General features: G+C 38.9%; 1 protein-coding gene across 1 annotated transcript; it reads right to left on the bottom strand.

Moving 5' to 3' along the window:
• Window positions 1-43: 43 nt before the first annotated feature.
• On the bottom strand, window positions 44-27,486 carry LOC132158995 (microtubule-actin cross-linking factor 1, isoforms 6/7-like). The gene is made up of 40 exons (XM_059568640.1): window positions 27,050-27,486; window positions 22,346-22,972; window positions 22,140-22,196; window positions 21,891-22,061; window positions 17,820-17,986; window positions 17,578-17,737; window positions 17,392-17,476; window positions 17,045-17,286; window positions 16,815-16,934; window positions 16,607-16,714; window positions 16,304-16,522; window positions 15,878-16,081; window positions 14,655-14,886; window positions 14,309-14,535; window positions 13,891-14,013; window positions 13,688-13,789; window positions 12,790-12,891; window positions 12,542-12,706; window positions 12,306-12,461; window positions 11,585-11,782; window positions 10,753-10,881; window positions 10,482-10,652; window positions 9,276-9,431; window positions 8,983-9,189; window positions 8,779-8,898; window positions 8,420-8,589; window positions 8,187-8,346; window positions 7,200-7,394; window positions 6,385-6,510; window positions 6,151-6,294; window positions 5,327-5,515; window positions 4,324-4,438; window positions 4,070-4,236; window positions 3,815-3,977; window positions 3,062-3,216; window positions 2,908-2,982; window positions 2,345-2,462; window positions 1,955-2,121; window positions 1,724-1,835; window positions 44-1,160 (listed from the first exon to the last, which is right to left on the bottom strand). The coding sequence occupies exons 2-40, from the start codon at window positions 22,907-22,909 to the stop codon at window positions 1,135-1,137; spliced, it is 6,267 nt and encodes a 2,088-aa protein (XP_059424623.1). The 5' UTR covers window positions 22,910-22,972; window positions 27,050-27,486; the 3' UTR covers window positions 44-1,134.
• Between the last annotated feature and the right edge of the window lie 403 nt (window positions 27,487-27,889).

Genomic DNA, 27,889 nt, shown 5'->3' on the forward strand with positions numbered 1-27,889 from the left:
CTTGCTCAGTAGCACACCTGGTAAAGTAATTAGCAAGCACATTTGCTTTTGTAAACAATATAGGTTAGATTTCACAGATGAAACGTCAGAATATTTTACCAACAACCATTGTAATGAAACATTGCCACGGTCACATTTAACTCTTTTGGAGACATTTGATCATGCCGTTTAGCATCAGACACCAGACCTTTTGATTTGGAACTGCCATGAAATGTGCTTTAACCAACACAATGTCATTTTGCAACCATTGTGTATCCATAGGCACATTTTCTTTACTTTTAATTTTTTTTTACATGACAATGTGCTGTTTAATATATCTGCATCTGCAATGGGGAACAACTATAAATTAGCTTATACCAACTCTTGTAGACATGTCATGTGAAAAGTGCACTAAAATGTACCTGGAACGATTGTATTTCTGGTTTTGCTATTTGCTATTTACACATTTCAGAAAATGTAAGCAAAGTCATGTATTTCTGGGGCTCATTTACCACCGTTAACCAGTATTTATTATTTGCTAATGGTGACAGCTGGTATATATCATGTGGTCTTTAAATTCATAATCTAGACCCTGAAATATTCTAGAACTTCAGACCTGAGGATATAATAGCCACACTTACACAAAACATTAACATGGACCCCAAAAGCTCTGCATATCAAAAAGCCTAAACCATAAGACAGCAGTATTTTGGTTTGCATTTTGCATCACTAACTGTGGGATGAAACTGAGACAAAGGCAGTGGAGGATGCAGGGTCAGATTGAACATTTGTCCCTACATCAGGCAACTACAGAAAATAAAGAGAACTGTGCATATACATGTATGCTGTGTAAAGCACTACATAAGCTATTGCTCTTTGATACTACAGGCGTCGTGCTGCTCAAACCCATGCAAAACATTCCAGCGGTCTCTCGTTTCTCACAAAGCAGGGAGTCCGTTTTGTAAAAACAAAGTCTGTGAAGGTAAAAAGTCAATGCTATGCTATGAAACGGATGGTGTAACACACCTCAGAGCACTAGTGACCAGCTGTGTCTGAGCGTGTCCACTGATCTGAGGTCTGCTCGAGTGGTTTCTGTCCATCCTGTGGATCAGGAACGTCTGCCTGGTTGAGCTCATGGTACGGGACAAGATGTGTTCATGTTGGTGGTCTTTCTGCCTCTTCTAAAGAAAACAAATCACAAAATCACTCAATGTGCTAATAATCTATTGTGACTTGGCCCAAGCCATCTTAAAAATAAAATGTGAAACTAGGACTCAGATCAAAATAAAACACAATGATCTTGCTTTTCAGTACACTAATATTTAAAATTACGGAGCCCTGCACATGACATGCAGGACAAAATCGAATTATTTTTTTTGTTTCCAAAACTGTTATTGATAATGATAATAAATGTTTCTTGAGCAGTAAATCATCATATTATTCTGATTTCTGAAGATCACGTGACACTGAAGACTGGAGGAATGATGCTGAAAATACAGCGGCGCATCACAGAAATAAATGACATTTCACAGTATGTTAACAAAAAAACAGCAATACTCCACAATTTTACTGTATTTTTGATTCAGAACTGTACACAACCGTACAGTACAACACAGCAATAAAATTTTTCATTTTTTAACGATAATCTAAAACAAGCAATAACATTTTACATCTAGACATTTTTTTAGGTGAAAACGGGACACTTTATGGTAAATGCAGACTGTAGCAGAGCTGTGAGTTTAACCTGTAGGTGAAGGAGAGTCGATGTCGGCAGAGAAATGGTCGCTCCCTAAAGCTGCGATAGAGCTCCTGGGTCGAATGCACCTCTCACCAGAGAAGCTTCTGCATAGCAATGCCTATGTCAGCACAAAAACAGAGTTACTTTATGAAAATCAGTCTGAGCAGTGACACACAGGTACAAGAAACAGCATGTATGTATGAATATGGTTTGCTAGTGAGCGGTTAGCTGGTGTACCTTGCGTGTCAGAGGGCTGCTGGGAGCCGAAGCGCTGCTGTATAAACTGAGGCTGGAGCTGGATCTGCTGACGGTCAGGCCTTTAGCACTGCCTCTGCGGCCCGACGCCTCGAACCCGTCCGGAGAGAGATACTTCTCCTTTATCTTCAGGTTTGTGCGTCCCTTTACTGTGTGTGATGCATAACAGTCTTTACTCACACCACAATAACAAAAATGCAGCCTTGCTGAATAGGTTTTATTAATAAGCGAGAATTAGGAAGCAAAGATTTTAGGCAACAATACTAAAGTGTGACCCATTAGATAATATTACACAGAAAATAGCGAGAACCTCTGTTTGTCCTCTGATTTCACCTACAATAAACAGATTTCGAATAAGTGGGAGATATTCACCTCTGCAGGGGTCATTCTTCACTAGAAACTCATCTAATGCCGTCCATCCACCGCCAACTCGAACCATCAGAGTGCTTCTGAGAACACGAACCATCCGCAACTGCTGAGAGTCGCCAAACTTGTGGAAATCACAGACATATCATCAGGCGTGTGGACTAGTCATGGATATATAGCTGTGCTGCTCCATGTACACCTGGTATCAACATCTGACCTGAGCATTCGGACAGCACTAAGACTGTGTGTATACACTTGGTTATACTCCATTCAGTCCTGGGCTGTGTTTCTTTAAAGCATTGTGAGATAAGTTGATCTTAGGGACCACTGGTGACTCTTATAGTTTACTTAGGTTTACAACACTTTTGGGAAACATAGCCCTGGTTTGTTTAGCATTCACAAGAACCAGATATGCTTGTACTGTACATTCTGTCCTTTTTACGGACGAATCTTGTGACATCATGTCCTGTTTTTGGTTCTTTTAGTCCGTGTTGCATTGATATATCAGTTCAGGTGTTAATAACAGGTATAAACAGCATTATTTGTACTGAGAACAGATTTCCACTCACCCTGTAGCGATTTGAGCTAATTTGCTTCACTAGAAATCTCTTTGGACAGTTGCACTGAGAGACCTGACGACTCACCTGCAGAAGTGAGGTTTCTGATAATCGTCTTACAGGAATACTCAATGTAGAAAGAATATAGAAACAGAGCTACACACACCTCCTCATTGATTTGGTCTGCATCTACCGTCTTTCTGTAAGGGTCTCGGCTTGGATGGAGGGCACTCACAAATTCATAGTAGTCAATGAATCCATCAGCGTTAACATCAAATATGTTAGCAACCGCAGTCATTTCCAGAGAGTTGGTGGGGAACTCTGTACATATGCAAAGTCAAATATTGCAAACAGTTACATAATATGACCATACGACAAGGCGATATGAAATATTCACATATGCATATTCTCTGGGTGGATGAAGATATGCTTATAGCATATATTAAATTATTTACATCTATTAATTATATATATGTGATGATATTTATATAGTATTATCTGATGCAACGACCTATGTCAGCAATATATATTTTTTTATATATGTGTGTGTGTGTGCAACTTTATTAAAACAACATATATATAAAAAAATCTGCAATATATATACACTTATATATTTACAGTATATACACACACAGATATATGTGTCTATTTTGTATATTTACTCATAATATCTACATGTAATGACTGGATTTAGGACGGATATACAAAAAATCTTAAAATATATCACATCTATATATTACATATATTTTATTTATACATTTGAAATTGTTCTAATTTCTAATACTATTCACGTATGTTTTCAAATCATATGACAGTTTCATAAATGGAAATGTAAAGCATGTACACATATTTTTGGATATGGGTATTCACCCAAACAACTTGATGCAAAAAATCAGCAAGCAAGAGTTTTAATGCTCACTAGAGGCCAGCACGCTGTCGATGAACTCCTTGTGAGTGATCCGGCCATCCTGATCTCGATCAATGCTACGGAAAACATCCAGGATCCGGGATTTGAGGTGACTTATCCACTGCATGTATCTTTTCCGCCAGATGTTGAAGTCAAAATTAGCAAACTCCTCCAGCTGCATGAGTTAAAGAGATGGTTCTTAGACACACACATGGATTCAAACACAGATGTATTGTTTTATCAAAGCTACAGAGCAGTCTTGATCACCTCTTTCAGCCTCTGCAGATGTTCCTCCAGTCTGCTCTGTGTGCCGTGGGCCAGGAGCCAGAGTTTCCTCCATTGACTCACCAGCTGACACATCACAGGTGTCTGAGGGTCCAGCTTCTCCAGAGGAAGAGGAACAGACGGCGGGGGCTTCGCTGTGCCTCTCCTCTCTATGAGTGAATACAGTCCACAGAGATTACAGCCGAAGACATGCACACAGTACTCACAGCAGCGGATCACACTGGTTCTTTACTCACTTGCTGGTGTCCTGCGACTGGGAGAAACCTGCTGCTTGGGAACCAGCTTGTGTTTACAGGATTTTGTGGCGTTTTCGATTTCTGGTAGCTTCCCTTTCATCTCATCCATGAAATCCTTAAAAAGAAATCACTAACATTTCTTGACCTTTGACCTTCAGCATGGTTTTGGTTTTTTAGAGGCGGATCTGCTCTGTTTTTTTTTTTTTTATTGTGGGTTTGTACGTGTCTATGTTTTCATATTTTCAACTTTCTTTTAAAAAAATGTCTATATAGTTTTTATTCATATTTATTTCAGTTTTAGGTTATGTTATTTTATTACGTTAAGCTAAATGTAAATGAGAAGTGAGCCTTAGGCAACTAGCAGAAATTAAACAATTTATTTTATTTTAGTTAACATTCATTTTATTTCAAGTAACAAAACTGCAAAACTGGTGTTTTAGTTTAGCTAATGATGTACTATGCATCTGATGGATTTTTTGTGTTTTTATTTTGTACATTTTGAAGTATTATGGATTCGTATTACTTCACAGATTTTTGTTTGAGACCCAGAATAAAACAGGAAACATAATAATAAAAATTGACAGGACCTTCGGGATGAAAACTGATGTTGATTTGGCTGATTTTATAAAGGGTTTTGAAGTTGATACACAGGACCTTCTAACCTTATAAAAACTGTATTTTTTAACTGAACCTCTTCCTTCTGTCAGGATAAAGTACTGACATTTTATTTACAGTTTTGCTTTTCTTAAAGGGACAGTTCACTCCAAAATGAAAATTCTGTCATCATTAGTGCTCTCAAAAGATTAATCGCATCCAAAGTAAAAGATTTTGTTTAAATAATATATGTGTACTGTGTGTGTTTATTATGTATATATAAATGCACATGCATGCATTTATATATTTAAAATATGTTATGTTTATATATTAACCAGATTTATTTCTAATATAAATTATATTAATATAAATATATACATACTGTATGTGTTTGTATTTCTGTATTTACCGTGTGTTGTGTGATGAGATCTGCGGTGAGCTCGAGGTCCTCAGGCAGTGGCTCCTGCTCCTTCAGACTGAGAGTCTCTTCAGCGGAGGAGATCCAGTCCAGTAATCGCTGGATCTCTTCTCTCTCTCCCTCGAGAGCAGACAGCGTGGTCTGGATCCTCTCGGCCTGCTGCTTCGCCCACGTCTGGACCTGAGCCATGAAATCACACACATAACACATGCACATCATTTTGCTGCTGTAAAACTGTTGATTTGTCTGCTCCTGATGTTCCTGCTATCTCTCTGATGGTTTTATTTCGTTTTTGAAGCCTAACTATTATCTGTTTCACTTATATGGAGAGATGCTTTGACTGCATGATGTAGTTCACAGAAACAGCTTTCAAATGCAAATAGAATCAACTTAGAATCAAGTCCAGACCTTTTACCTGCTACAGTAACTGATGTAGAAATAATGAAGGAATAGCCCACATCTGTCCATGAAACAGCTTTTGAGTCAACTATTCAATTACTTATATTCCCTTGAAAAAGGGGGGAATTACATATTAATGAGCTGTAATTCCTTAACCTTTCCTCCGATTGTGATGCGAATACCCTCAAATTAAAGCTCAGTGTGCACTTTAAACCCATATTCATTATATAACTGCAGCTTAAATAATAAAACAAATATATTTGGACCTAAATATATATATCATCAAGTCATAATATTTTAGTATAATTGTACAAACGTCCATGTTCAGCTCGTGTTATATATCTTTTTTTAAGTAAATGTCAGAATAACTGTCATGATCCAGTCACTGCACATCCACATTAATATCTAGTAATCACCTCTTCGTAGCGAGTGTTTGTGATGCTGGTCCATGATCTGATGGTGATGACAGAGTCTGGATGGCAGGAGGACAGGATCTCCTCTCCTAGTCTGTGAATGTTCTCCAGCACCGTCTGCTGAGCGCTCAAGGAGCTAATCGACTCCTGCAGATCACAAAGACAACGATGTGAAACTCATATGATACTGTACAACTCTCTGGACTGGACTATTAAATGAGTCCATGTCCACCGTACCTGGTGACAGGTGTGAAATGCCAGAAGAGCCTGCTCTTCCTCAGGCAGCACTCCGTACTTCAGGACCCTCTCAACATCCGAAAGATGATCCAGGAACGAGTGAACCATCCCATCAAACTCCTCCGCCTGAGAACGAATGTGTTGGGATTATCAAATATGTCTGAATCTACCTCACAAACATTCATCACCATTAAGAAGGAAAAAAAATTACGTAGTGTTATTTTTGTATTATCATACTTTGTATTTTAATTATTTTTTCTTTGAAATCTTAAGAGTTAAATCTAGTAATTTTTTGTCGTTTTTATTAGTTTTGCTTTTTTGAATGTTTATTTTTATTTGAGTTTTAGTGATTCAAGTACTTAAACTAAAAGAAAATTTGACATTTTGGGAATATCAAATATGTCTGAATGTACTGTACAATGTGAATGTGTATGGTATAAATAATGTACAGTGACATTTCAGACTTTTTTCCTGTAGTGTGCAATATGTTGGGATTATCTTAATGTGCCTTAAATGTGTGTTTTAGGCACTTTTATTAGTTTTTCTATTTTAAAATATCTTTTCATTTTGATTTCAGTTTTAGTTTTAGTAATTAGTCAGTTATACAATAATAATAATTAAAAAAAAAAACTTACTGAAAAACCTTTACAACTTACTGAATATTCAGTCGTGTTTATGTTAAAAGTAACAACACTACAGTACTTTGAATGTTATGTAAGTGCTTGGGATTAAAGTGTCAGCTAAATGCATAAATGTAAGTATAAATGTTTGTGAATGAAGGTGAAGCTGTGATTATCAGGGGTGTGTGCTGGCACCTGCTGCAGCGCGGCTTCTAGTCGAGTCTGTCTGGACACAGAGAGTTTACACACAGCCTCCCAGCGTCCCTCCAGCTCCTCCATCTGCTCCTGCAGCCAGTGTGCATCGGCCGTGCTGCTCAGCGTCAGATCCCTGACCGAGCGCTTCAGTGTGCGGATACAGCTGGCACGCTTCCCGAGCTCCCGCTGGAACACCTGCGCATCAGAGCATCACCTACAGCAGACTATAGACTAAAATACAACGCACTGAGTTCATGGGAGACCCGTGCTGGCAGAATGAGTCGGAATGTGCACGGGCCAATTTTGAGCGACAAAAATAAAAAGTGAAAAATTAAGATTTTGGTCAGATTTAAGGTTTTCAAAAAAAAACTGTAAATTAAGCCCTTGTCTAGTGATCCAAATGCTACAAATAGCACACGATTATCCTTATTTATATGTTTTCAGAAAACAGTACCTTTTTCTCTGCTCACTTCTTGCGCTGCCGTTGAATGGCGTATAGATATAAAATGAAAAAAGTAATGCACTAGGCCTATTTGTTTCTTTCTTGTATTTTTTCTACTGTTGTTGTTCTTTTGCATTAAACAATAAAAGAAAAGAGTGAATCACTTGCTGCTCTTGACTGCACTGCTTTTAAAGTTTTAATAATCAATTTATTAGTTTTCATTATTACATTTGTTCTTATTGCATCTGTTCTTATTTATAACAACAGAGATAAAAATAAAAATAGCTGTATTATGATTATTCATATAGTAATGATTATTAAGAAAAGAACTGGAGGAAAAGATGCAATCTTGCTAAGTGATTTTGCTCTCAAAAAACCTTTAACTTTATTTTTTTCTAAATGGATTTTGCTGACTTTATTGACTACAAACAGGTTTTGCTAAGTTATTTTGTGTCCAATTCCAACAACTCATATATCATTATAAAGGCCTTTTAATGGAGAATGTAAAATAAAAAGAACTCATTTTACTCTGAGACGTGCTGTACCTTGTGCTTGTCCATCAGATTGTTGACCAGGTCTTTTTCCCCACAGACAGGCACATCTTCAGCCAGCTGTGGCTCGGTTCTGTACAGCCAGTCATGAAGAGCCTGCAGAGCGTCAGTGAATCTGCCTGAAAACAGCAGAGCCTCTTCCAGCTTGTGCTGCCTTGGGACAGAAAAGCAGAGTTCAGAGCTCAGAAACAGACTCACAGCACACTACAGAGCTCCGGTCGGCTCACCTCTCGCTGGATTTGCCGCTGATGGTGTCCCATGAGTCCCTGAGCTCAGACACCATGTTCTCCAGGTGCTGCGTGTCTGCAGGAGTCTGGGCTTTCTCCTGCAGCGAGCGGCCACTCTTCAGACAGGCCTCGTACATCGGCCGCTTCGAGCGGAGCAACTTCTGGAACTCCTGAAAATATACAAATTCACCTTATGACTTCTTCTGTGGTGAAATTTCCAGTGTGGTTTATACATTATATATATATATATATATATACATATACTTCACTGTCAAGTTTTAATTTACTGAGGTTTTTTTTACAGCAACTTGTATCAGGTGCAGCAGGCCATCGTTGCTGAGTCCTGAGATGTGAAGTACCTTTTGTTCAGTGAGCTGTTGTTTGATCTCTTCCTGTGACACAGAGATCTCTTTGTGTGTGTCCAGCGTCTGTTCAACCTCCGTCATCCAGTCCACCAGCAAGTGCCATGATTCACTGAACTGTGGAGGTGAAAAGCACAGAAGTTTGGTATTTGCTGAATGTTTCTTTCTGTCAGTGTTGTGGTTCATATGAGAAGTCGATACCTGGTTAGCATGTCTTTTGACGTCCTCGAGTGTTTTCCCCCTGTCTGTGGTGTGCTGGAGGAGTTTCTTGTATCGGTCCTGAACAGTCATGATAAGGTTCTGCACCACATCGCAGTCTTCCTTCCTGCTGAGCTCCGACAGACGCATGGCAGCGGTCTCCACACTCGTCTTCCTCTCTCCGTAAGACTGCACCTCACCTACCAGCATCTAGAGACAGCACGACTGAATCACACAGACACTCACAGCAGCACATGCACATGCACACACACACACACACACACAGACACACGTACCCTGTGCTCCTGAAGCTGAGCGCAGACGGTGTCCAGGATGAAGCTGGGCACAGACAGAGTGTTTATGGTCTCCTCACACTTGGCCATTTTGATCAGCAGGTCCTGGACATTACTGTTAAACTCCTTTGCAAGACCAAGTCCCTCTGTTAACTTTGCCTACAAAAATCAGGGATATTATAGTTGACTAAACTAAAACTGTACTTTGAATAAACTGTTACTTTAAATACAAAACATAAATCTAACTGTAATAAAACTAAAATAAAACATACTTAACATACAGCGCACATTCAATACTTCAATAAATGTTGCACACCATTTCCAAGCAATTCCATATCATAACATAAAATTATTTTTAAAACACTGATGGAAAAGTATTTTGTTTCTTTGAGATTAGCCAGTAGAGAAATATTTTAATCATTTTACTTTAAAGTGTTAATGTCAACACCGCCACACATTTGGATACTTCGGTTACATTTTACAACAAGGTTCCATTTGTCAATAGTAGATAACTTCATAGTTATCATGAACTAACAATGAAAAACATTTCTAAAGCATTTATTAATCTCAATAAATGTTAATGTCAACATTTATTCATATTTTATTAAAATCAAAAGTGATACCTTTTAATATTATTTATTCGAGCTGGCATGAACCAACAATAAACAGCTGTATTTTAACTAAAACTAATGGAACTAATGTTAACAAAGATGTATCAATTCTGTAACAAATGTATTGCTCATTGTAGTTTATGTTATTTAATGTGTCAGTAAATGTTCACTAATGAGACCATACTGTTAAGTGCTATCCTAATTTTTAAATTGGTCACACTTTAGTTTGGTGTCCAATTCTATTACATTCTATTACGACTTTTGCCTCCTAATTAGTTGCTTATTAATAGTCAGTAAGGTAGTTGTTAAGTTTAGGTATGGGGTTTTTACAATTAAGGGATCTAAAATTTGTTCATGTTGAATAAGGCATTTATATGTGCTTTATAAGTACTATTAACACTCAATATGCTAGTAATATGCATGCTAATAAGCAACTAGTTAATAGTGAGAATTGGTGCCTTAACTAAAGTGTTACCTATATATATATATATATATATATATATATATAATATGTATAAAATCTTTTTAAAATGAAATGCTCAAAACTTTCTGTGATATCTGTAGATGGCTATAATTATGCAGAAAATGCTGTCATCACCTTTCTTTCTTGCATTTTGGCATAGACAGCGCTCCACTTCTGCTCCAGCATGCATAAGCTATGTTCCGTGCTGGAGCCCCGGGCCCCTTCACTGCCCTCCAACATCCTGTGGATGGCGCTGCGCACATTTGTGTAAGTGTGCATTTTAGAATCCATCTCATTACACAACTCCTGCCACACAAGATACAGAAATGAGACTTCAGTGTTTTATAAACACAGTTTGCAAGGTTAACACTCCAAGTTCAGCATGCAGCATTTAAGTGCTTATTACCAAATGAGCGCTCAGTCTTTCGTTGGCAGAGTCTGGCATTCTCCACACCGTCTTACTGGACGACAGCCTCAGGTCTGTGTGTTCCAGCCACTGCAGGAGATCCTGGATCTCCATGGTTACATCCTGAACCTGCAATACAGTTATAAGGGCTGAGTTTATGATACACACTCACACTTAAGGTATACGTTTCTATTGTATTCTAATGCAAAACTATTTGATTTTTAATTTCATGACCAATTTAATTAATTAATTAAATGATTAATTAATCATTCAATGCAACTGGTAAACAATTCAACAGGCTAATTGAAAATAATCTACTCAAAAGTGTAACAACGTGAGGAAAAATCCTCCTGCTTATTAATATCTCATTATGCTGCATTATTGCCACATATTGATTTGAATACTTTATCAAATTGTTTTATTTCAATGAGCACAGGTTCTGTAATTCATTTTTAACTAACTGGTTGAAGGCCTCGTTGATCTGTGCTTATGCACCTTAGTTTTGGACTGAACATTGCCAAAATAATCTACGATGCTTTTTTCACTCAAAACTGAAAGTGCACAAGTTCATATCAATGAGGACAATGATCAGTCAGTTACAAAAATAAATACAAAACCTGAAAGAAAACCAGAAGAGGAAAAAATTGAATCTGAAAATTGGTAATAATATAGAATAAAAAGAGATTTACAAAGCAAAGGCCAGTCATTTATGGCTGAGCACCAAATTAGGTAAAGTATTTTCAGCACAACACAAAGGGTTAAGGATTGTGTCTTTTTTTTTTCCAAACCAGGAATTCTGTAATCTGGTTTATTAGCTGGTGTTTGTGGTCACCTGACTGAGGTTATTTTCCAGCTCTAGCTGTCTGCGCTCTGTCTCACAGCGCACAAATTCCCAGCGTTCGTTCAGCTGTTCTAGACGAGTCTGCAGGACATGTGAACTGTCTCCTGCCCCAGACTCAATCAGGTTTCTGCCGGCCAGGTTCAGAGAGTCTACCGTGTGCACATGGGACATCACATCGTTCCGCAGAACCTAAAGACAAACAAAAACAAGTCATAGCCAGTATAGAGTACAGACTGTGTAAAGACTGTGTAGGATACAGTAAGCAGTGTCTGGAGTGAACATGATTTCACCAGGTACAACATTTAATCTAACCATCGGAATTGAGTGATTCATTTAAAGGAAATGTGAGTTTCAGGCTTACAACCAGGGTTACTTGTTTTGTTTTTCTTTTTCTTGGCTATATGAATGTTAAGGAAACATGTAAACATTACATTTTTAAACAAGTAGGAACATTTTAAAATAAAATGCTAAAACATCCAACTAAAACATTTTCTATAACTATTGAACTGTTGTAGAACTGTTGTTCATAACGCTGAGGGAACATTGCCAGAACGTTAGGTTCTTTCATTCTAACATCTGTGCAGCATTCAGTAAGCAGTACATAGTGTTTCATTCGATATGAGCAAAAAGCACTGCAAAAGTGAGGACACAACATTGGCAAGAATGTGCATATAAAAACATACCAATGACAACACAGAGTTTGTGTTTGTACCTTGTGCTTGGCTAGCTCTATCTCACAGGTTTGCAGGTCAATGCTGATTGGCTGAGAGGCCTGCAGTAGGACAGCCGTGTGGGAGAGCCAGGCATGCAACTCATCAAGAGTGTTCTGGAACTGACCCAAGCCCAGGAGTGCACACTCCAACTGGTGCTGCTCGAAAACACAGTGCTCTCATTGAAGTACCATTATGAAAAACAGTATTTTTCTTTGACATTTAGCTGTGATTTTACCTGTCTGCTGACAGTCTCTGACTCCAGATAGTCCCATCGCTGACGGAAGTCACACAGTGGAGAGATGGACCCAGGCCGCTCAGTGCCCGGGGAGAAACGACACACATAGCGATGGTTTAGACTCTCAATCTCGATCTTCTTCTGATAGAGCTCTCGCTTATATTCCTGAAAGAACAGGTGATGGAATCACCACTAATTTGTTTGTGACACAGTTTTCAGTTTCTCAAAGTAAGTTTGTGTGGTCTAACCTTCAGGTCACATAGCTGCTCTTTAACTGATCCTAGGTCAGATCCTACAGAGAAGTCCTTGGTGGATTTCAGCTCTGCAGACTTCAGCCACTCAAAGAGACCCTTCAATAGAAGGTCATATTTTTTAAACGTGCTTTTGTAGTGTTCTCTTGACCCACTCTACAGTGTATGAATATTTATAAAGGCACATTGTCGATTTCCTCCATTGTTTCATGAAGTCAGTCCAACCAAGAAGAGAATTCACTGGAATATGCAGACTTTAATCAAAATTCTCTATGGCTAGCTTTGGTCTCTCTAGACGGGCATCCAAAAGTCCTGCCAATTGGCCAAAAATTAGCCAGTCTTTTAGAGACTCATCACTACAACCACATGGAGGCATGAATATTGAAATACTACAATGAATCTGAATATTGAAATAATACAACTGTAGAAAGAGACCTACCACCACTGGATGAGACTAGATTGAAAAAGTAATGAACACACTATTCTTTGGGATTGTGTTTTGAAGTGTGGTACAGTAAGTAATAATTTCATTAGGTAGGGTGACCATAAGCATTTTTTCTAAATTGCCTAAAATGTCTGATTTTTGACATTGTTTTCATACTTGCTGAAGGTAATGACTGAAAAGTAGCTTGACCAATTGCATGTAGGCATTGTACACAATCGACCAATCATGGCGTGCGAGAAGGTGGGATCAACAGAGAACGGTCAAAGCAATGCAAATATGCATACATAAAATTTATGAGGACAGTAGAGAGAACATCAAATAAAGGAAAATAAAACCAAAACCAGGACATTTTAGAAATCCTGTCTAGGACATGTCCAATCTGAAAAAAAAAAATTAGGAATAAGGAATGCCTTGAAAGGAATTGAAACTTGTTCTTTGCGGCTTACTCACCTGCATACTGTCCTGATAATGGAGAGCCATTCGTAAGCATTCTTCTAACTTACTGTTGCACTCTGTCCAGATCTTACTGAGATTGTTCCATGTTCCATAAAGCTGCAGAAAAAGACAGCTGGACAGTGAGATGTGAACAAATGACCACATGATGTACAACAGTTTCTGTGAGGATTAGTCTCACTTCAGTTTCAAATACAAACCTCATCCAAACTTTTGGTGACCTCTGGTTTGTCTGTGTCACCATATGCTGACATGAGTTCCATTCCCAGAATTCCCAGTGTGTCCAGGTCACCTTGTAGAGAATCAATGTCCTCCCTGAGTGTCTGAGAAGGAAGGATAAGAGAGTTTGGATGGTTCAAAACTTTCAGGATGCAATGAGGAAATATTCTTAACTAACCCTGCTGAAAGTACAAAACCAGGTATATGAGCATATGTTCTGTTTAAAACATGTGATGTACTTTTAAAAGCTGCTAAGTAAAACTAGTAATATTACATTGGTCAACCAGCTTCGCCAGCATTTCTGGTTCACCAGCTAGACCAGCACTAAACCAGCAAGGGCCAGCCTGGGATAGGAAAGAGCAGAGTAGCATTGACCACAGTATCATTTTTGTAGCCTACCTGCATGGTCTCCAGGCTCTGTCGAATGGTTTCTGAATCTGATCGATTGGAGTTGAGGTCCAGAACAGCTTGCTGGGTATCATTCAGGGCAGATGTCATGTCACTCACATCATTCCAGAACCTGACTGCTAGATCCAGGAGATTGAGAAGCCACTTCTCCCTCTCCTGAGCTTGTCTTTGAGCCTCCTCCCAGCGGCTTGTAAGACTGCAAACCCGCTCTTGGATAGCTGAAATTACCAAGATCATCATAGACAGACCATGCTTATGAAATAATATTGTTTATGAGATGTTTTAGCATATAAAGCTGTATGTGCCAGAAGATGTATATGATTCATGTTTGAGGTACCCGTGCCAATAGAACTGTCTGCAAGAGCCCCTGTGTTGGTCAGGAGCTCCTGAGCCTGTGTCCTCACACTGCTGAGGTCCAGATCCATTTTTGAGAGCTCAGACAGTGTGTGCTTGTTGTCCTGTAGCTGCTCTTGAATTCGTGGAGTGAGGCCTTGAAGAGCCATTGAGGCCTGCAGGTGACTACACAGACGCTCCAGTCTTTCTCCAATCAGAGTCATCCTCTCATTCAGCTGACAAGGACATAGAGAGTTTCAGGAGTGAGCTAGCATTTATGTAGCTAAAATGTGACAATGTTGTCTTTTTATTGCCACTTTAACAAATTAAAACATATGGCTACTTTGAAAACAGGTTATATCAGTGTATTGCATCGTGGGTTGCATTCTTGTAGCTCAATGGAGCATGGCGTTAGCACGCCAAGTTCATGGGTTTCAGTCCCTGGAATGGTATAAACTACTATACTGTAAGTTATGAAAAAGCTTTTAATAACAGGTCAATTTTTTAATCCTTCTTAAAGTGGTCAGTACACTAGTCTCAGCATCTACAATGACATTTTGGGGCATTCATCAAAAGCACAGTAGGTTCCCTCTATGGAGGTTTGACATTTTAAGAATGTCGGATTTATAACTACAAACCATGTTAAACCAACTACCATAAGAAGCCAATTTAGCTGGATTCTCCAGTATGTGTCTCCAGTATCTGTCTTGCAAAATATTGCAGAGGCGGCAGAGTTCAAGAAGTCAAAATTAGACGCAAGAAGACAATAAATCTGAGATCCCTGCAGAAAATCTGGCTCACTCACAGCTCACCCTTTTATACAGTTTCAACCAATGATCTTATTGCAGGTGTTCTCCTCCCAATACTCCCTAACTCTTCACCATATTAATTGGTCTCTTGTTCTCTTGTAAGGGTGGCATACTGCCAACCAGCCTAACATATAATAACAAAGTGACTATTTGGTGTATTTGCCTCATAATTTTTATCCAAAGAACATGTTGAAGGCCATGTGGCCCAAAAGAGAAACTTAGTATCACTGCAGATGCCATCCACAAGCAACTTCAGCCAAAATCCCATTCTTTCCCATGTGACTTCTCTCACAGTCAAGTAGGCTATGAGGCCTTCAAAACACATTGGCTTTTACAGCATTCCAACTACTTCTACAATCGTTTTCTATAGGATAAATAAAATATTATCATATAAACCAGGAATCAGCAGCAAATCTACCTGTGTATAGCGGGGCAGAGATTCCTCCAGTATTCCAGCAGCTTCTCGAACCCTGTCTCTGATGGACAGGTGCTGCTCTTCAGTGTCCCAAGCTTTCTGGCAGAACTCCTGTCCCTGAGCTGCATTCAGGTCTGATAGACGCTGGGCCAGCATGATCAGCCGTGCTATCAGTGGCTTATGCTCTGCTGTGGATTCCCTGATTCTCTGTTTGAAAGTTATGCAGAAACATGAACAAACATTGATGTTTTTATTGCTTTGTCTGAAACAACTAATGAGGTCCAATGATTACCAATGTGTTTCCAATGTGAAATGCCAATGAGAAAAAGACAATGTGTTTGAACTTGAACTTGTACTATAGCAAATGTGAGCCCAAACACGAGCATGTATTGTTAATATCTTGCTCTGAAGAAGTAAGTTGTTTAGTACCTGTAAGAGGTCCTGTTGTTCTCGGAAAGCCTCATAGCTGATGGTGTTCAGGGTAAACTGGCCAATAAGGGCTTTGGTTTCCTGCAACCATGGTAAAACCTCAGCATAGCCCTCTGAGAACTGAGACAAGAGTGACTGAGCATGTTCCAGTTGAAGCAAGATTTGGGAATTAGTGGCAGTAGTGACTCGATACTGCTCCTGTAAGGTGTCTATGGAAGACTTCAGAGGGGAAAAGACATTAGTATTATGTTGGTTCTTATGTCAAAATATTTAAAAAGATATTAAGGATAAATATTGGCTTACCAGGAGTCTCAGTGTCTCCCCATCCTCAGTGTACATCTGCAGGAGTTCCAATATCTTCACCATTTTCTCAATGTTAAACTTGTGCTGCAGAATCTCTACAGCAAGTATCTAAGGGAAAAACAGACATTCTATGGGTTGTTTTAAAGAATTTTACAAAAATTCTAGCTTATTGCACAGAGAACATCATTGTGAATATGCAAAAACTAACTTTCTGCTCATTGAACTTGGCTGCGATGATGTCTGGTTCCAGATTAATGGCTCTGAGCTCCTCCAGTGCAAGTGAGGTGTCTTTAAACCAAGCCAACTCTTTTTCTACAGCCTGTTCCAGCTGATTAAATGCAAACAGGCTGATATGTAAGCAGGCATTTAGCAGCTGTATTTATCCAAAGTGACTTACAGTACACTTCTAGAAACCTGAGGTATCCACCTTTCTCTTACCTTCTGCCTCTCAGAAGAACACAAGACTGCATCCCCAGTTTGGCTCTGGGCAGCAGGAGCAAGCAGCTCTCTCTCGATTCGACCAAGCCACATGTGGAGGTCCTCCTGACTGGAGGTACATCGACTAGATGCCTCCAAAGCCTGTTCCAGCCTCTGCAGGACATCAGCACTACCCAGTCTCATCACTGAGTAGCGGATACGCAGACTGTCTACCTGCTCCTGCACCAGCTGGGTTTCCTCCTCTTTAGATTAGCATGTGAAAGATAGAAACTTGTTTGAAACATGTCCTTGTGGGCACTGTGCAAAGTTTTGTGTATACAATGACACAAAATGGGAGAAAACACCACCTGAAAATTTTTCCATGAGCTCATGAGCACATTGTTGGAGTTTCCCCAGGTCGACACTCTTAGCTTTTATCTCTTCCATGACTGCCTATAAGGTGACAGAGAGAGGCACTTTGATTCCACACTGAAATCTTGTAGTATACAAATTTATTAATGGATAAACAAAACATTTTCTAATGTTTTGCTGACCTTGGCTTGTCCTGTGGCTTCCTGCAGATGGAGCATCCCTCTTTCTGCAGAGCGGAGCTCAGCTAATTCCTGATCCACAGTTATAAGCCATTGCTGAAGTCTGTCTGTCATCTCCTGGAATAGCTGAGCTCTTGGCAGAATGTCCTCCAGAGTCCTGTGTCTGTAAAAACAAATTAATTGTCAAAACACAACGTGGGTCTTCCTGGGACCAAAATATGGACCAGTGTGTCAAACAGACTGACCTGCTGTTGGCACCCTGAAGTAGAGCCTCCCACTTGAGCTTGAGCTGTGCAAGCTGCACTTTGGTCTTTTCACTGTCATTTTCCTGATGCCGTTCTGCCAGGTGTGGACCCTCCTGCATCATGGTCTCCATACTGGGTCTCCTGTCTTCTACAAGGCGCTGTAAGAGCTGCAGGACAAGAAACGTGTTATTTTTATTATGCTGAAGAAATGTATTATGCTTCCACCAAGGGCAAGGAAGTGGTTCTCAATCCTGGGATGTTTCTCGTTATTCAATTTGATGCCAGAGACTGTCTTAATATAGGGAGATTAGAGGGTCTGTATTACTTACTAATGGAGAAAGCGCAATGGCTAACTTGGATCACGTGTGCCGTAATAACCAATCACATTATAGCTTTGACATCACTGAATTTCAGTCAGAGTTGTATGACACTCAATTGCTCAATCGGATACCATAGGAATGAATGGAAATTGTCGTAAGCTGAATCACACCTGTCACAAAAGAGCTGAGAATATTTTTCAGGTTTTTGGGGGAGTGGGGGATAAATTAAAAGAACACCATTTTTTGTTACATTTGTTACAGTTACATATATTTACATTTATATTATTTACATCAAGCTTTTGAATGGTATAATATTGCATATTGTTATTGAAACTTCATAATATTTCACTTAATTATACATTTAGTCAGGAATTATAGTTTGGAAAAAGTCTAACTAGTAAAATGTTTACGCGTTATGTGAAAACTAGTACAAGTATATAAATAAATAAAAAGAGACTTTCTTATGTTTATGATCTCTGCTGAATAAAGTGCTTCATTCTTCTTTTTTTCTGAGGAAATCCATTTCTCAAATCCTCAACCACATCACATCTTTTTGGGGTGATTTATGACTTATTCCTCTCATCGCGAAGCAAACAGTAAAATAAAAACTTGAAGAACAGGCTCGCTGCTTTTTCTTCTGTGTGGGTGTATTCAAGCCGCGCGCTTCAGTTTGAATCTGAATAGCGCGTTCAGCGCGGGGGCGTGGTCACATTAGATATAATGAAGGGAGACATGAAAAACAGACATCGCTTTGTTTTCATATGGATTACTTTATCACAGAATATTTGTTTTCGGCAGCACTTGTTTAGTTTAAAAGTAGACACGTCAAGCTTTCTATAGATATCTCTCTCATGTCTCTTCGTTGAGTATTCACAGAGTTACAGTAAATTTTAATGACGTGTTTGTAAATGAAGATCAGCGTAGACAAAGGCTGCAGACAGCACACCTTGTTTGTTATCTTTATTTTGTAAGTGCACAAAGTTTTGTTGTTATTATGTCTGTATCAAAAAAAAGTAGACCCTTTACAGATTCGATTGATATATTGCTCTTATCTGTACCATTAAAACTGAAAGTGTAATTTAAGTTCTTTTCAGGGTTATCAGGAGAAAATGACTCATAATGCGTATCTGCGTTAATCGACTCCAGCAGCATGTTGAGGATTAGCCAATAGGCTGTGGATTCATTAAATGATGAGCTGTTTCCTCTAAAAAGCTGTTTATTCTGCGTAGTGAAGCCTCTCTACCATTGTCATCCATTTAAATAAAATGGCCTCTGGTCTCCTTTCCATTAGCATTAGCCATTACACTTTTTTGGCTAATGTTTGTAAGCTTGCCATTTATTGGCTTTGTTGATGCTTCCTCGTCTCCTCGCTTTTTTGTCCTCAAGCCTGTGACCTGTAAACCGATTGAACTCAGCCAGTTTAAAGGCCATCTCAATTCCTTTGAGTGAGGAGGCTTCCAGAGAAGCTTTGAGCTATGAGCGAGAATACACAGATGCATCCTATGTGGGAGTCTTTCTCGTCCATATATCCATACATGATATATATTTTAACAGGGCATCTTGCTTTATTAATATTTATTATAAATATCTTAAATAAATAACTTTAACAACATAAGGCCAGATCCTCTTGGAGATGTCTAGCTCAACACTGCTCCTAGGTCAACACTTTAACCCTGCTTCTGGGGACCCACTGTCCTGCAACTTTATCTCCAACTTGCTTTATCTCCAACTGTGATTTTTCAAGTGGTCCTGAAGACCTTATTTAGCTGGTTCAGTTTTGTTTGATTAGAGTTGTAGCTAAACTCATCAAGACTTTCCTCTTTTATAAAACGACCTTATAGGTTGTATGTGCAAGCCAGTGTTGCCAACTTCTCTGTACCAAAAGTAGCTAAAGCCCACTTGAAAAGTCACTAAATGTCACTAGATGATGTCATACACTAATTAGCATATTGACAACCTGATTGCTTCATATTTCCTTTGCATTTGTTTGCCTTTCTGTGATAGCAAGCGGTGTTTTAATGCAGTCAATTCTCAATAAAATTGTTTTCATTTATATATTTTTCTATCTCTGTTGTCAGACACACACAAAAAGTGAAAGTGATGTGACATTCAGCCAAGTACAGTGACCCATACTCAGAATTCGTGCTCTGCATTTAACCCATCCAAAGTTCACACACACAAACTGTGAACACGCACCCGGAGCAGTGGGGAGCCATTTATGCTGCGGCACCCAGGGAGCAGGCTCAAGGGTACCTAAGTCGTGGTATTGCCGGCCCAGAGATTTGAACCCACAACCCTAGGGTTAGGAGTCAAACTCTCTAACCACTAGGCCACGACTTCCCCGTGGGACAAATATGAAATAGTGACTGAAACGTAGCCCATTAAGACTCCATAACCAACTCTCCTTTCCAAGATATAATCTACACAAAAATCCTGATTTATAATCGAGCCGTCGTCTAATGGAATTAAATATACATATGATAAAAACAATGGCTGTGTTCATTGAGTTCGAAGCAATAGAATATCTTTTTTTTTTAACTGAAAGCACTGCTGCTCATAACTGCTCGCTAAACAGAACAGACACATAGAGAAGTGAGTGTTCGCTGGCAAAGCAAGACCTTGTGCTTGTGCAGCAGTACTGGTGAGGTTTTGAAACTGAATTAGGTTTGTCCAAGAAGTCACTAGATTTGTCGCTAGGCGCTTTTTTGGAAAAAAGTTGCTAAAGGGGTCTGAAAAGTCACTAAATCCAGTGACAAAGTCCCTAAGTTGGCAACACAGGTGCAAGCACCTTATTATGACCTAGTATATTTACATCTAAAAGTTAAGCACCCTCTAGCTGATGCAAAAATAAGTGTTGTGTTACATCTGCTGTCATATATCTGCTGTCGAATAATGTCATGATGACCAATCAGATTGTGTGTTCATTTAAATAAAAGGTGTGAACTTTATATATGGTCCCTTACCCACCACCGTCTCATTTCCATTTTGCAAAGTACATTAAGGCACAATTAATGCATTTGACAGATGAGTTGGAAAGTGATTTATAGTGCTTATACATTTTATGAGCACATGCGTTGCCTGGGATCGAACCCATAATCGCATCATAACACATTGCTCTACCAATTGAGCTACACGAAACACAAATTATGATGCAAATCATGCATTAATAGGAAAGTGTGCTGTTGTCAATAGGAGCACAAATTTAAAAGATGCTCTGATGGGTCATATTTCAAGGAAGCGACAACATGTTGGAGTACATGTTGGGAATTGCCTTCCTAATACAGTTTTGTAGAACACCCCCTTTTGCATCTTCAAAGATGCTTTGTATTAGGAAGCAAACAGAGAGATATTGCTCCTTCTGAGAATTTACGAGCTTTATAATGCACCTTGTTCTATCTTTGTGGTACTTAAGCCAAATACTTGTATCATGTGTCAGAGGATCATTGTGGCCATTCAGGTATGCTTTACCTTACTCACTAAGCTTACAAAGATCTCAAAAGATCTCAACTTACTTTTTACCCACCCATTCCCATATCATACACAAAGGCATTGAAAGCTTATTATATGCATGAACTTACACAGTATGCTTTTCAGTTCAAGAAAAGTGTTAGAATGGAATTAGAAATTACATGACAAGGTTTTAAAACTGGGTCACCTTTTTTAATCGACAGTTTATGTAAATATTAATTTATTAGTTTATTGTTTGTTTATATAGCAACAACTTAACTATTTTTAAAGGTTTTTAACATACCTTCTGTTCTTGCAGCTGTGCTTTCACCACTTTAAACTCTGAGGATGGTGGTTTTAGATTGGCTGTCAGCTCCTCAATCTCGCAGACCCACATCAGCAGCATTTCCAGATTTTGCTGGAATTTCAATGGATCCCTAAACTCATCTTTCAGAGTCAAAACACTTCTGCCATCCTTAACAGAAGACCAGACAATATGCAGTCACGTTTTCATAAAGGAAGTACAGGTTAAGGAAAGATCAGTATGCAGTACCTTCCATTGATCTAGACTTGATTCCTGGTCTGAACTTGATTGACCATGACTCTGCAGCTGTGAATCAGAACAATTTTATTGAATTGGAAACTGAACAAATTTGTGAAACTTTGTTGATACAACGACTTCAAAATAAGTTAAATGAAAATGGTAAATGATGGTATATAAAAAATAGAAATAAAAAACATTGACAAAAATTGAATAACCTCTGCAAGTTCCCCAGCAGCTCCAGCAAGGACTCTAACAGTTCTAGTTACAATATGGTTACCTCCTTTCCCTGAAGAAGGATACTCTGTCACCTCTACAATCTCTGTAACAATTGTCTCTGTCACCTCTGTGACTTCAGTGACCTCTCGAGTGTTTAGAGGCTTCCAGGACCAGGGACTTCCAGAATCCCTTCTCTGCAGGCTGCCTCTCCTGTCCACGGATCCATACTGACTCAGGGGGGACCTTCTATACTCCGGAATATTACACCTTCTGGGCAAAGAATCATTTTGTGGTGTTTTTACCGGGGACGGAGTGCTTCGCCAGGCATTGTCCAAAGTGCTGGTCGTGGTGACAGTAGGGGCTGGGGAACTCCTCTGCTTGTCTGGTGTTGGAGTTTGTCGAAGAACCTCTTCCACATCCTCTTTCCTTGTTTCTTCTCTAGGAGGCTCTGGGAGCGACCATTCTCTCCGTTGATTGTAGCACTCTTTCAAGACGCTCTCCTCTGACTTAACTTGTTTGGACTTTTGTCCCAAACAGCTAGGTCTGCTAATTAGGTTACCCATGATTCTTCAGTCCACAGGATAATTGGGTCCCTGTGCCATACATACAGGTGTCATCTAAACTACCTACAACACAAGGAAGGTCAAAGTGAGAAGATACTGTTTAAAGATCTTACCCTTTCAAGGAAATAGTAGTCTATTAGTTTCCAGTTTCCACTCCAGTCTTCAAAAGAGATTCATCAGCTCTGACAAAGACCATTAAGCTTAAATCTCAATTAGATTCCTTGCTGTCCTACAAAAGAGAGTCTTTTACCACTTTCATGCCAACAAACACAACTGTGGTTATTAATACGCAGAGATGGTAACACTTGACTGAGGCTCTTTCCTGACCAAGAGGGGCCAGATTACTGCTGGAAAACTACAACATTAACTCAGAATTGCTAGTACTATCCATACAAATGCAAGTGACAAGCCTGTTTATGAGGGCATTCTCCTCCAGGATACCCACAGCTCCTCCTGGCAGCCACAGCCACTGTCCTCTGCCAAGACTATCTGCAGGATGGCCCTGGGAAACCATTTAGCTCCTGATCAAATATGACAGGCATGGAAATGCTGCCTTATTTCTTTTCCACAGAAGAATGAACAGTGTTTTTTTAGTGCACATGTTCATGGTTTACTGGGAAACACAGACCACATGCCTGAGGAGCAGGACAGCGATGAACACATAGACACACGGCAAGTATAATGTACAGGAATGCTTTTTCATAGATATTTTTTAAGGTGAATGTGTGTGGCTGAAATTCATTCAGGCCTTTACCAGTGATCATCCTTGACTAAATTACTGTCCTGTAGCCGGTAGTACAAAGCTGGTTTCAGTTTTACCCAGGTAAGTTCACATTTAGTTTCCGCAAACTCAAGTTTGAGAGTTTTCAAGCTCAAGAAGATGGGTTGGTTCTGCGTGGGTTTCTTCACCATGGTAACTTACGCAACACATCTACCCTGCTTCCGAGTTGGTTCTATTCTGGGATAGAGACCACAAACCTAAATTGGACCAATCAGCTGTGAGCACATTGACATATATCTGATTCAGTGAAGCCACTCCCCCATATCTCTCACTCCAAATTAAAACAGTTCACAGTCAAAGAATTGTAGGGACAAATTGGCTGAATTTTGCTGCTACTTATTTAATTATATGTATATTATATTAATTCTAATCGTTTATAATTCATATAATATATTCATATAATTATTATTTGAAGTCGCAAAATAATTTTAAGCTTTGAACTTAAATTAAATTAAATTATATTATATATATATATAAATATATATATATATATATATATATATATATATATATATATATATATATATATATATATATATAAGCGTTTATTACTCTGCAACTCTGAGTTTGTTCATGTGGCTTTGTGCGACAGGCCACAGATGAATAGGAAATGTACATATTTGTAAAATAAAAGATTACGGGCTGTGGATTACAATAACACAATTAATAATAATAATAATAATAATAATAATAAAAACATGCAACAGTGCTATTTCAGTGCTCATAGAATGTGCCTGAAAATTGCAGGTGGTAAGTGAATATGCACCTGTTAAGTGAAAAAAGATAGCCTTAGTGTTGTTAAATGATTAAATGCGATTAATTGCATCCAAAATAAAAGTTTTTGTTTTATGTAATATATGAGTGTATACTATGTATATTTATTAAGTATAAATATTATATATAAATAGATACAAATGCATGTATATATTTAAGAAAATATGCTATGTTTATATATTAAATATATTTATTTATACTACAATAATATAAATATATACATGTATATACATGTAAATATTTTCAAAAATATGGTCAAATTGACAAAAATGGCATCTCCTCTTATGCAGGATCCCATAGACGAGGAGGCTGCATTTTTTTTTTTTTTTTGCGGTGGTATACCAGGAATATGACATTTTGTTAAACAATTAACAGTTTTTACCTTTGATATTATAACAGTGATTAAGAATTAAAGTTAATTATAGACTCAGTTAGTGCTGTTGCCATGGTGAATCATAATTTTGGAGCTCCTCATTGTCGTGGTGCACGTGCCAAACTCAGAGTCAACCTGCTCAGAGTCGACTGAACTAACACAATTTAGCTGTTCTGAAACTGAAAACTCGGTCTCCCATCTCAGGGTAAGTCAACTCAGAGTTGGTTGAACCTCCTTATTGAAACAGGCCCCAGGAGACGAAAAATTTGCTCTCTGTTTAACCTCATTCCTATCTAAGAGAAACAATTGAACAGATCTAATTTCTGATTTTATTTTTCTAATACATAAAAGCAGACAAAAAAATAAAATAATAATAATCAAAATGGTAAAAAACCTCTTTTGTTTTAAAACCTAACAAAGTTACAAACCCTTGTATTTTAAACAATGTAATAACATGTTAACCTTTGGGCTGATGGTTTGGTTGAGTTCTGTTGAATTCAGCTAAGTGTGCATGTTAATTGCACAGGTGATCTGGGTCAGTCCAGGTCATTGTAGTTCACTGCATGCTAATGATGAGTGCTGAGGGATCTGGCTCCAGACCGCAGAAAGACTCAGTGTTTCTAGATCACTGGAGCAGAAGACTCTTAGTATCAGCCCACATTCTAGCAGGTGGGATTAGATTGTATAATGTGTGAATTGAGATTGGTAAAACATGACAGGAAATACTGTAATGATGAGCTTGATGCTCTAGACTAGCTTATAAACTGATTAACAACACTACATGGTAAAAATATGGCTTTTTTTCTATATTTGTTTACCATAAAGTGAGTACAAAATCTATGTAATCTAAACAATATCACTTTCGACAAATGCTCATCCTGAAATCAAGTTTAATTATTTTAACTCGTTCCATCCATCTCACGCCCAGCCTACATCCTTGATGGATTACACAAGGAGGATGGGAAGGAGTTTACAAACAGTCAATAACTGAATATAAAGATTTACAAGCATTATTACACCTGCAATGGCTGTTTCCACTGAGTTAGAGGTGACACAACATTTTACATCTCAATGCTGAACATTTCAATAGAGGTGATGCCATCTTCTGCATCTGATCGTCTAAATGAGCTAACTGCACTACTCAAAAAGCAATTCCAGGCTTGATTATTGTGGATGTTGTTAGTTTGGTGCTGTGTAAAACTGAGCCAGTGATGTTGGTCAATCTACAAGGATTTTCTTCTGATTCTGTTTGACCATTGAGGTCTTGCTGATTCAGCTACTCAAGAAACCTTGTTGTAACAGCACACTAAGATCCAACGATCTCCAAAACAAAACACACTGTGCAATGGTGACCAGTTCAGTGCATGCACAAATTAATCTACTTGTCTAAAGCTTGAGATAAATGATACAGATTGATTCCCCTTTGCTTGTTTATCAAGAAGCAGCCACCCTCTTAACCCAACTCTAATGTATTCTCTGATTTAAGACCACCCTGTGTAGCCTCTTGATATTGATTTATGAGGCATGTCTCAGACCGGCCCCCAGGGAGCTAGATTAACCCCTGTGATGGACAGCTTTGTGCATCTACAATCCATAAAGAATGATTAATATAGTCTCATCTCCTACAACAATAGACTCAAACGGAAATATTCTTGTCATATTCTAATGAATGATGTGCAAACAAACATAAGTGGCAGAGATGCTGGACTCAGCAATGAGTGTGGGTACTGTCAGAGACCACCGTGACAATACCCTTTCCTAATCTGACCTCAATATGGCAGACAGATGGTATACACTGGTGTCGTGCCATGTTCTGCTGGTGGATTAATTCGTATATACAGCAGCGAAAGTGTTACCACTCTTGGGATGTACTTATGTACTAATTTCTTAATAGTCATAAATCGATACTTTCTGTGTAGGTGAGTTCGTGCAGTGGTCATGACAATGGTTTCTCTAATTAACATAAGAGTGTCTGGTGTTACGTGAATGCATAACATGAATAAACTGCATAAATAATATACTATATTTTACTGAACTAATGTCATGTGTTAAGGCAACATGTTGGTTAGAATTTAAGAGTTGATTCAGTTCTAAAAGTTTATATATATAAATAAGGAAACTAGAAGGAAGAATATACAGTTATATATTTAACTTCAGTAGCAATGAATATATAGCACATGAATGTACTCATTCAAAATAAATAGATACTCACAGTATAGTGAAACAGACTTATTTTATCCAAATCCTTGCAAGCTGTTTTTACCCGTACCAATTTTGTGCCATAATCAATGAAATTGAAGTGGTTCTGATAGCATCACTGCATCCAAAGCATCTGCTGGTTTCAGTGAGAAAGTTTAAATTAGTCCAGAAAGTGGTGGCGGTTGTGGCGGTTGGGGTGCATACATTCTTACCCCCGTGCATAGAGGAGGACAAACGGCCAAACGAACAATTCCACAAGTTCCTCCGTCATCATTCAAACAGGAGAACAAAAAACCTGTCTTCTCTCAGCATCCTTTGAGAGGCCTTCCTTTCCAGACGTATAAACATGTGAAAACCTTCACATTCACTTGCTCAAACAGGACTTCACTTACACACAAATCACGGTTTAAACACACACACGCACTCACACACACACACACACACACACACACACACACACACACACACACACACACACATACACTTTATGCAAGATGACCCATGCTTTTCGGTTACCCACAGCCACAAGCAAACAATGTCCCTCTCTCCCTCCGGCTGCCCCCTCCCGTCAGCTGTATTCTCTCTCTCTCGCTTTTGTTGTGCACAGTCCCATAGAGGAATTCCTTCATGAGGCAACCGACGGGATGTTCTGCTGCTGGAAAGGTCCTGTATGCTGTGTTTTCCGAGCTCCAGAATAGCTGGTGTTCCCCATCCGGTGGTTTTGATAGAGTTAAGGCAGGTCCGTAAGTCGGCAGCCTGTTGTGTGAACTCTTGTGCCAGACGTTTAGACAGAGGAGCAGTCCCTTCACCTCCCTCTTTCCCTCCCAGCGATAGCCCCTCCCCCAGCTCCTCT

Source organism: Carassius carassius, chromosome 15, assembly GCF_963082965.1.
Source record: "Carassius carassius chromosome 15, fCarCar2.1, whole genome shotgun sequence".
Taxonomy (NCBI): domain Eukaryota; kingdom Metazoa; phylum Chordata; class Actinopteri; order Cypriniformes; family Cyprinidae; genus Carassius; species Carassius carassius.

Excerpts from the sequence above, each read along its gene's own strand:
- LOC132158995 (XM_059568640.1), bottom strand. The coding sequence starts at position 22,909 with ATGGGTAACCTAATTAGCAGACCTAGCTGTTTGGGACAAAAGTCCAAA. Across the intron at positions 17,987-21,890 it reads CACAGCTGCAAGAACAGAAG|CTCTTACAGCGCCTTGTAGA; the intron begins GTATGTTAAAAA and ends CTTGTCCTGCAG. Across the intron at positions 4,237-4,323 it reads CAGTCGCAGGACACCAGCAA|AGAGGAGAGGCACAGCGAAG; the intron begins GTGAGTAAAGAA and ends ATTCACTCATAG.